The sequence below is a fragment of the Eschrichtius robustus genome, chromosome 7 (genome assembly GCF_028021215.1).
Source record: "Eschrichtius robustus isolate mEscRob2 chromosome 7, mEscRob2.pri, whole genome shotgun sequence".
Taxonomy (NCBI): Eukaryota; Metazoa; Chordata; class Mammalia; order Artiodactyla; family Eschrichtiidae; genus Eschrichtius; species Eschrichtius robustus.
In genome coordinates, this window is record NC_090830.1 from 103,997,150 (window position 1) to 104,007,066 (window position 9,917).

The window sequence follows — 9,917 nt, forward strand, 5'->3', positions numbered from 1 at the left end:
TCCAGGCCGACTCAACCTGCCACGGGACCTTGAACAAGTCACTTCCCCTCTCTGAATCTGAGTTTCTTTAATAAAGGCAGACATTTGCATCCCATGGTCTTCAAGGTCCCTGTCAGACCCATATTTAATTTTTCTCCATCCTGTGGGAAGAGGGCTCTCTTCGCCCAACCGTCAGCATGAACAGAGAGCCAGAGGAAATAAAATAAGGGTCATGAACTCCAGCGCCTACAGAAGTCAGGCAGACAGCACAAGAGAATGTAGCAGGGGTGACAAAACAAGCAAGTACCTCTGTACCATTTTTCTAGATTCCACGTATATGCGTTAATATACCTATTTGCAGGGCAGGAATAGAGACGTAGACATAGAGAACGGACATGTGGACACTGGGGGAGGGGAGAAGGGGAAGGGGGACGAACTGGGAGATTAGAATTGACATATATACACTACCATGTGTAAAACAGGTAACTAGCAGGAACATGCTATAAAGCACAGGAAGCTCAGCTCAGTGCTCTATGAAGACCTAGGTGGGATGGGGGGAGGAGGGGAGGGAGGTCCAAGAGGGAGGGGATATAGGTATACATATAGCTGATTCACTTCACTATACAGCAGAAACTAACACAACATTGTAAAGCAATTATACTCCAATTTTAAAAAAAGCAAGTATAGCCCGTCTATAAAGGAGGCAGCTGCTACTCAACTCCAGGTAACTGTCACCATGAGGAAGGACCTTGCAACTTTTTGAGAAAAAAGGAAATCTAGATTTTTTTTTTTTTAATGTAACCTGCTGATGGTCTGCTCTTGGAAATAAATTCTCTTTTTAAAAAAAACAGAGAGAGAGAGAAAGAAACCAAAAAAAAGTATCCAAAAAAAAAAAAAAATCTGCAGCCAGATACAGCCTGTAGGCCTATAGTTTACAACTTCTGATCAAGAGGCTGTTATGATATGATTAAATTTGTTTTTCATAATTGGGCCTTTCTAGGTTGGTCATTTATTCCCCCTTAAGTTACACTGTGCAGAAGCCATTTTTGGCATTTTAGGCAAGAACTGAAACTACAACTTTGGTTCCTAGACCTGCTGCCTCATACCCCAAGGAGCTGAGCTCCCCCTCAGTCTGGGACTGATGCCCACTGCCGCCCCCTACACCCTCCATGCAGCTCCAAGCTTTGCCCCTTCAGGAGGGGGCCGGATCTCCGGAGGTAGAAGCCACTCCAGCCCTTCCCACACCATCCCTTCCCCCATTTCAAGGCCTCTCGAGAAGTGGTCCCCAAGATAAACCTGACCCAGCAGAGAGTACGTGTGATGAGCAGTCAGCACAGATGGGGACAGTCAGGGCGACAGTCCCAGCAGCTCAAGTCACTGCCCCTGGACCCCAGCCCCAATGGTCAGGAGGTGGAAATTCTCACTAATGAGACTGGGACCACGTGAATACCTTCAGGTGGATCCAATTCCTGGTCCAAACTAACCTTGCTCAGTTGTTCTTAAACAAAACAGGAGAATATCAGTTGATGGTTTCTTATTTAACTAACTGTGGCTTTGAGAAAGAAAACACACTCAGATCTTATACCAAACATTTTTATTTTTAAAGTGAGAAGTTCACAGAGGATAGCTATAGGAGAGTGAAATATTTAGAGCAGAAAAATTGTGGGTGCTAGCCAAACTTCAAATATTGTTATAGCAGAGTTATTCCACTAGTACGCTTCCAGCATGGCAGGTCACGTGTTAAAATTAACTGCATTCTCAGAACACCTCAGTGGACGTGCACAATGATAGAAGCAAACATTCAGAGGCTCCGGTTCTGAAGATTTTACAGAATGGATTTATGCACACTCCAAAACAAGTATATTACAACACACCCAAAACAATTCACATCCATTAAAAAAAAAATGTTGACTTTAAAGATATTGGTAGGAAGACTTAAAATAACAAGAAGAATATAGGCAAGAAACAGAAATGGCTACTCTTACGTGCAAGGTACTGGATTCTTAAATTGAGAATCAGTGTCAATCCTCACTTCCAACATCACATCGAAAAAGTGTGGCAGAAAAATGAGTCACCTTCAATATGAAGGATGCGAGTTGTGTACACTGACAACACTCTTAAAGATACAACAGTTTTGCAGGAGGAATGCCAGCATACAGAGTGGGCCTTCTTATGAGGCCAAACGCTCACAGGTTATCCGATGAACCTTCACATACTCAGGTTAAGCAACTACAACATTCTGGTTTAATCAAGGCACTGGCAAAAAGCGATCCTTGACATGACATAGAGTCCCTACGAGTTGTTGGCCAAAGATGATGGCATCACCTAATACAGTATTAGGTGATGACAGCTGCATCTTATGTTTGGTCAGGCAGCATCTATACTGAGAACCCAAGCATGGTACCTTGATCACAAGCAAGGTCACTTATCCCATTAGGACTGCAAAGCCAGATTTGCTTAAGCTTTCCCCAAATCATGATTTTTGTTAAGTCACGTTTGAACAGAAAGGCTTCGCGTACAATCTTGATTCCCCAGAATTATAATTCCCTTTCCCCAGTACCACCCAACACTCCTAAAGTTTGTTTGGGTTTTTCTCCACAAGAATACATAGAATGGATGTTATTCTCCCCTCTACAAATTACTTCCCTGGGAGAGAACTGTAAAACCAACTTAAAAACACAAAATAACCTTACATTTTTCTCACCGACAGTTAAGTATCAGACCTCTCGCTCCTACTCTGACCTGAGCTGCAGAGCCCTTCGAGTATACTTTTCAGACATTCCTCATACCATTAACACAGCTTTCTGTCACCATCCACTGCCCTTCCTCAACCTTTTCTTGCCCAAGGTGAAAGCGAGTGAATTGAGAGGGAAGGAGAAAAGGGCACCGACAATGTATTACTTTTATAAAAATAGGGTTTCCAGGCTGTTCCTTGATCCTCCACAGCAAAATGGGGCAATGTCGTCCATATAGAACCCCACACTAAATTCTCAAGGGGCTACCTTTTTTGTAGCCAGGTCTCAAAAGTTCCAAGTTAAACCTACTGAAGGGAAGTAGCAATGCCTTCCTAATATTGGCAAAACAGACCTAGAATTACATGGGGAATAAGATCAAGACCAGCCACTAGGTGCTTCATTCATCGGTAAGAGGACAAGTTCTCCATCCTCCCCCAGCTCTGCCATTCTGGGAAGAGCCCGCTGGCCAGCCTCGGGCTGCCGAAGACTGTCGACTCCAGCTCGGCCTTGGGGGACGTCTGGTGGAAGGCGCAGTCCTGGGCTGCCCTCTGCGTCTGCACTCCATCAGGTTTCCACTGCGCGTGGACAATTCTGTAATTCTGACCCTCATTGTTGTCCCAGAAGACCCGCCCGTTAGCATGGTACGAGATGCAGAACTCGATTTTCTCCTTCGTTGGGATGACGGAGGGTAGGTCAATGGCAAATGAGAAGGTGTCACTCTCCGAGCCACCGTACACGTTTCTCATGTAGACACAGTCCACATCTGTGTAGCTCTGCCAGGTATCAAAAGTGATCCGGATCTGAACCTTCTTCTCAAAGCTCATGTTTTTCACCTTCACAGTCCCCATCACCGTTCGCTCCTGCAAAGAGCAGTTCTCCAGGCACACAGAGTTCTTCTGGAAGTGGTTCCGAAAACTTAAGTAATCAGCTGAAGGCTGAGGGAAATCTAAAATCAAGTTTTTCTCCTCGTGGAGTTTTAAGCCTGAGGAGATATCGTTCAGGTCCAAGAGGTCAAACTGGAGATCCCACACTGGCTCTTCCGGAAGGTCCGAGAAGACGTGGATGGCGGTGAGGGAGAGGCCCTTGGAGTCCGCAAACACCACCCGCTTCTTGGCTTGGTTGTGTGAAGGTTTCCAGTCGTTCTGTGTTTTGGCTTCCTGTTTTATGTTGAGACACGGCTTCAGAGGCTTTAATTTGTTCACAAAATTTCTTCGTTGGAAGTCATCATAAGGGCCCAGGAAGCTCTTCAGAGGTGGGGAATGAGCCAAGCAAAGCCTCATAGCTACATCCACGGGCATGACCGAACTTGTCAAAGGCCGTGGATCTAAAACCTGGATCATTCTGGAATACAAAAAGAAGAGGGGTTATCATCTGCACCTGGAATGCACTTCGCCTGGCCCCAAATATATCTGTACAATTTTTGTTGGCTAAGTTATAGCCAGCACAGTAAGTTTCAAGGAGGTGCTCTCACACGTGGTGAAGGAATACAGTATTAGGTGATGACAGCTGCATCTTATGTTTGGCTCTACCCTTGACTGGCTATAGGCCACGGGTTAAAACACTTGGGGTCTCAGTTTCTCCATCTGAGACATAAAAGATTTGGATGGGATCATCTCTAATACAGCTCTAAAACCATTTGGTCTGTTCTGGACCAGTGGTTCTCAAACCTGTCTGTTCACAATGGCATAGGGAGTTGGTTTTCTTCCTTTTTCTTTAATGCCGAATCCTAGGACTTAGAGACACTAATGCAGAACCTCTGCGAATGGGGACAAGGAGGTAAATATGTTCTTAAAGCTTCCCAGGTGATCTAATGACCAGATAGGTTCTAGAACCAAAGTTCTCCCTCAACTGCGCTCCCTCAACTGCTTTGATGATTTTGCTATTGAATTGATTACACTTCTCTGGAATAGTAATCCACTTGAAAAGAAAAAAAACAGCCATAAAAATTCTCATGGAATGGTTTTGAGAGTGAGGGGCTAGAAAGAGTGAATCAGAGGATTATCTTTGCACTTTCATTATCATGCTATTCCTCATTTTACACAAATAACCCACTGAAGTACAAGTCATCAATTGGTGAACTTAAAAAAAAACTTTACATAACCTGTATTTCACAAAGAAAGACATCCATGTCAAGTCCACATTTAAGTGGAAAAAGTTGATGACCTGAAAATGAGGCTGTTTTCAACATATGCTATATATATGAACTTATAAATGTTGAAAAGTGTAATAGGAAGCACAACAAAAAGATAACAGTTATCTCTGGGTGATAGGTGATCTATTTTTGCCTTTGTACTTTTTTGGTATTTTCTAATGTTTTGGCAATGGATATTTATAACCAGAAAGATAATAAAGCTATTTAAAATTTAAACATAACTATGCTCCGCAATACTAAATCAAGAAGTATCCATCAGGAAGGATATTTTTTCTGGCCTTTAGCCCTGAGTATATTGCCAAGTTTATGGACATTTTTCCCCTATCCTAGCCTTCAGATAAGAGGTGTGTGTATACTGTATGTGACATTTCTCAGTCTGGCTTTAGTAACTGTCTTCCCAGCAGCTCTAAGCACAAAGGCAAATGGTCATTATCATAAGATGGATAATAAAAGAACATTCAGAGAATTTACTTTATTAGCCTTGGGATTTTTCTGGGAGACCTACAAACTTAGGACAAACAAATGAAAGAGAAAGCTATATTTGTGGGTCTAATAATAGTGAACAGGCAGGATTTTTAGAGAGGTCTTCTGCTAAGTTATGTCTAGAGGAGCTATTTAAGTAGTTTTGCTGGGGGCGGGGGTGTTTGGGAGGTTTGTTTTGTATTTTCATATTTTGCACTTATAGAAAGACAATTTAAGGATACGGAGATTTCCCCGGAATTTTAAGTCCTGCCCCAGAGTTTAAAAATAATCATTTGCTCAAACTCTGAGACTGAGTTTTCTATGGCAAACCGTCCTAAGAAGAACGGAAGAGGACCAAGGAATGCGAACATCGTCCTGTAGTTATTCCCAAAGCTAAACTACCCAACCAGCAATCTCAGAGTGTTATTCCCACGAGTTAAGCAGCCCGAGTCCTTGAGACATTTGTGCAGGACCAAGAGATACGGTCGGAATCCATGAGGGAATCAGAACTCAAGCTGACTCACGTTAAGACAGTTTCTGGTTTAAGATGCCGTTTACCAAAATCAGCTCTGCCTAAGAAGCACGGAGCAAATCTCCACACCTCCAAGGCCTCCCCGGTGCCAGATTCCAGTCAGCAGCCAGTCAACCCGCCCTCCTCTAGGGTCTTCATGTGCGGTGATGACAGAAGGAAAACGCAGCCCAACCTCCCTGCAGCTGCGCGCTCCCTGTGCTCCGGGGCGGGGAATCTGCAGGGAACCTACCTGGTGCAGCTCATTAGGCAGAGGGGCGGTGGGACTCCGCTGCCTGCGCGAGTTCGCACCCGGCTCCCGGCAGCCCCGGCTTGGCTGCAGCTCTGGCGGATTGCGGGTGCAGCGCCCGAGAGGCCGCTTATCTGCTCGGGACCACGTGAGCCGACGGCTGGGACCAATCGCCGAGCCGCGAGCTCGACGGCGCGACCAACCAGCTCTCAGCTGGGGCGCGAGCCCTCGCCCGGGACGTGACGGCGGTAACGCAGGACTCGTGGGGCGCTGGGGGCACTCGGAGACCCCCGGCCAGCTGGCCTGAGTCGCGTAACAGGAACCCCGGGCGAGGCGCCGTGGAGGCAGCACCGTAGCGCAAGTAGCGGGTGCAGGCCAGGAGGGAACGCAGCAAACCTGCCCCAGGCCGGGCGCCAGTACAGCGGGGCTGCAGGGAAGGAGATGCCTTTCACTTCTGGAGGCTTCTGTATACAGTTAATCTGAGCGCGCAACGTTGTGGCTTGTTCCAAATGTGTGTGTGTGTGGATATAGATATAGATATATAGTATAGATATAGATATAGATGATATAGATAGACACAAATATATTTCAAACATATATATTTGAAATGTTTATCTTGTTCACTGCTTGGTGCATCGGCTCATGCTGTCCCTTTCCTTGCCCTGAGCAAGCAGAAGTTGGCTGTATATTTTGGGGTTAGGGTGAACCCACAAATGCACCACACAGTAGACTGCTTCTCTAACTAATGTTGTTAATAAACCACGTTAGCCCTGTTATAAGACAGTGAGAAGGCATTCACTTAAAAGGCACTTTGTATTTCGATCTATTCTTCAGTTTTTCTCCCTGGAAGAGAAAACTAAAGCCAGAAATGAAATGGCCTTTTTTGCTTGTGTGGCAGGTCAGCCACAGAGCCAGTGGTCAACCCAAATCCCTCGACTCGGTTCTGACGTCCTCTGGCAGTGATGTGAAAACCAAAATGTTAAAATATCACATTGTAAGTTTCATGATTCTCCCCGGCCAGTTACTCTCGCTGAGGTTTTGGAATTTTGTTCAAGTTGGAGAGGTTTTAGACCATCAGTTACAACCATAAAATTAAATTTCTAAGTCTAGTATAAATTATTTTCATAAAACCCATGTCCTCGTTCTGCTCTCAACTTAGTTATCCAGTAGTCCATTAAAATGTACAAAATGTACAACGTAAAATGTACAAAAATCCCTGTGTCTTTTAAATCACTGTCAAACAGTGGAATTGTTAAAATGGTGTGATTAAAGAAAAAGAAACTCACGCTGAATATCCCTGGTGAAGGTACTTAACGCTTGGGCTTGATTTTTTTAAAGGAAACATCCAACTGAGAGCAGATCTTCTAGTCTCCCAGCCCAACCAAAACTAGCTGAAGGGGCAGTCTTTGGAGTTGACATTTTCAAATCTAGGTAAGTTCTAGCCTCAACTCCCTCACCTGTAAAATGGAAATAGTGAAGTTGTTCTTAGGATTAAATGATATTGTGCAGATGAGAAAACTCAGCGTAGTTTCTCAGTATGTGTTCAACGATCCTATGTTGAGCTAAGGAGTGTACGTTACCAATTAAAGTTATGGAGAAACATAAAAGAATAATAAATTGTGATCCCATTTTAGGGGTAAGATGTGCATGCATAGAAAAGAGAATATGCTCAACCAAAATGTTAACAGTGCTTAATTTTGGACAGTGATATTATGAGTAATTAAAATTTTCTTTGTCATTTGGCTTCTCTGTATTTTTTACTTTTTCTGCAAAGAACACGGACTTTTTCTGTAACTGAGAAATCGTCTTTAAATGACTTAAGACTTTCAGATTCAACGAACATGTATAGCCTACCTACTAGGTGCCAAGAACTGTGTTGGAAGCCTTGACATGCTTACATCATCTACTCACAGTCCTTTTGAGTTTGGGTTTCTTTCCATTCAAGCTACTTTCTCTTCTGCCCCCTGGTGCTGACTGATGCCATAAAAGCCACCTCTCCAAACTCCTTAAAATAGAAATCAGGGATACAGGGCTCTCTCCAAAGAAGAGTCAACACTCAATAAAATTCTAAACTGCATGATCCAGGCCTCCCACTTCTTTCTTCCCCCCCCCACCAGATTTATTGAGATGTAATTGACATATAACATTATGTATGTTTAGAGTGTACAAGGTATTGATTTGATATATTGCAAAATGATTACCACCATAACACTAGCTAAAGCCTCCATCAAGTCACATAATTACCGTTTCTTTTTTATGGTAAGAACATTTAAGATATATTCTCTTAGCAACTTTCAAGTGTATAATAATACAGTATTATTACCCATGTTGTACATTAGATCCCTAGAAGTTTATACTCTTTGACCATCTCCCCATTTTCCCCACACCCCCAACCCCTGGTAACCACCATTCTACTCTCTGTTTCTATGAGTTCAGCTTTTTTAGATTCCATATATATGTGAGATCATATGGGATTTGTTTTCCTCTGCCTGACTTATTTCACCTAGCAGAATCAGGCCCCTCATTTCTATGTCCTTCCTGGCTTTTACTGCCCTTCATCATGGGATGAGAGGGACTGGAATGGAATCAGCGTTCTCAGCCATGAGTTGCCCCAGTGAAGACACGGTGGATTAGGAATTGTGGGGAGTTTTCTTATTATTTGTAGGTTTTCCCCAACTGTGGTTTAACAGCATCCAAACATTGCTTTGTCCTACCCATCTTAATAATAAATCTACTGATGAGAACTTCTTGATCTGTGCAGTGTTTCTAGCCATGCCAGGGGTTGCAAGGACTCCTAAGCCAGAGCCCCTTGACCTTGAGAATGCTACAATCTTTATTATAGAAAACCAAATTTAAACTCATGAAATACCCAGGGAACATTTTAAGGTGCTACAAAGCAAGCGGCTGATGATGTGTGGCTTATACAAATGGGTCTCTTCCAGCATCTGTCCAACACATTACCAGACATGCCCTTGTGGGAAAAACACCCTGCGGGCAGGGAGTCCCAGGTTGTCAACTCATTTTCTCCAACCTAGCCCTTTTTTTCAGTGCCCAATCAAGAAAGTGCTTGAATATTCAACTCTATAGTTATTAGTATTAAAATGTCAGTACTCAGTAGTAACAGGATGAACCTTATAACTGATCTTTAAGCCCTGCCCTGTAGAAATAGTGAGGTTGAGAACTGCTCATTTTGATGAAAAGAACTGAGATTTCTATTTCTGAAATTAAGAAAGGAGCCAGTTCACATGTCTCCAGGAATAGTAAGCTCTCTCTTACACTAACTCCTTCTGCCTTTTTTAGCCACATTGGATGGGAACACCAATATTAGGTGAAGGAGTGTAATTTTTTAAAAAAACAAAGACACTTACATAAGCTTACTTTGGGTCAGGCGCTGTTTTAAACACTTTACAAATAAATATTAACTCATGTAATATTTATAAGAATCCAGGTAGGTCGAAACCATGATGTTTATCCACATTTCAAGATGAGGAAACTGAGGAGGTCTGGGAGTTTAAGTAACTTGTCCAAGATCATGTAGCTAGTAGATGGCAAGACCAGGTTTCAAAACCCTCTAGAGTCCATGCTCCAAGTGTATGAGTTGCTCTGAAAAGAACAAGCACCACACTGGTACCCACCAAGACCAAAAAGATGGTCTGTAGAAGGCCAGGGAGCTTCAGAAAGGGGAGGGCTCCCTGAGGAATACATATGGAAGCTTTAAGGAGGAAGTGAGACTTGGGAATTGGCAAGAATTTACCTATGGCGGAGTATCATCTTTAGGGCATTTAGATGATAAGAATCCAGCTGTGTGGCTCAACCAACTAGACAGAAAAT

The 9,917-nt window shown here is 43.5% G+C and overlaps 1 protein-coding gene across 1 annotated transcript; it reads right to left on the minus strand.

Moving 5' to 3' along the window:
- Positions 1-1,558: 1,558 nt before the first annotated feature.
- On the minus strand, positions 1,559-6,178 carry PPP1R3C (protein phosphatase 1 regulatory subunit 3C). The gene is made up of 2 exons (XM_068548200.1): positions 6,090-6,178; positions 1,559-4,055 (listed from the first exon to the last, which is right to left on the minus strand). Exons 1-2 carry the CDS (start codon positions 6,101-6,103, stop codon positions 3,116-3,118), a joined length of 954 nt encoding a protein of 317 aa, XP_068404301.1. The 5' UTR covers positions 6,104-6,178; the 3' UTR covers positions 1,559-3,115.
- Between the last annotated feature and the right edge of the window lie 3,739 nt (positions 6,179-9,917).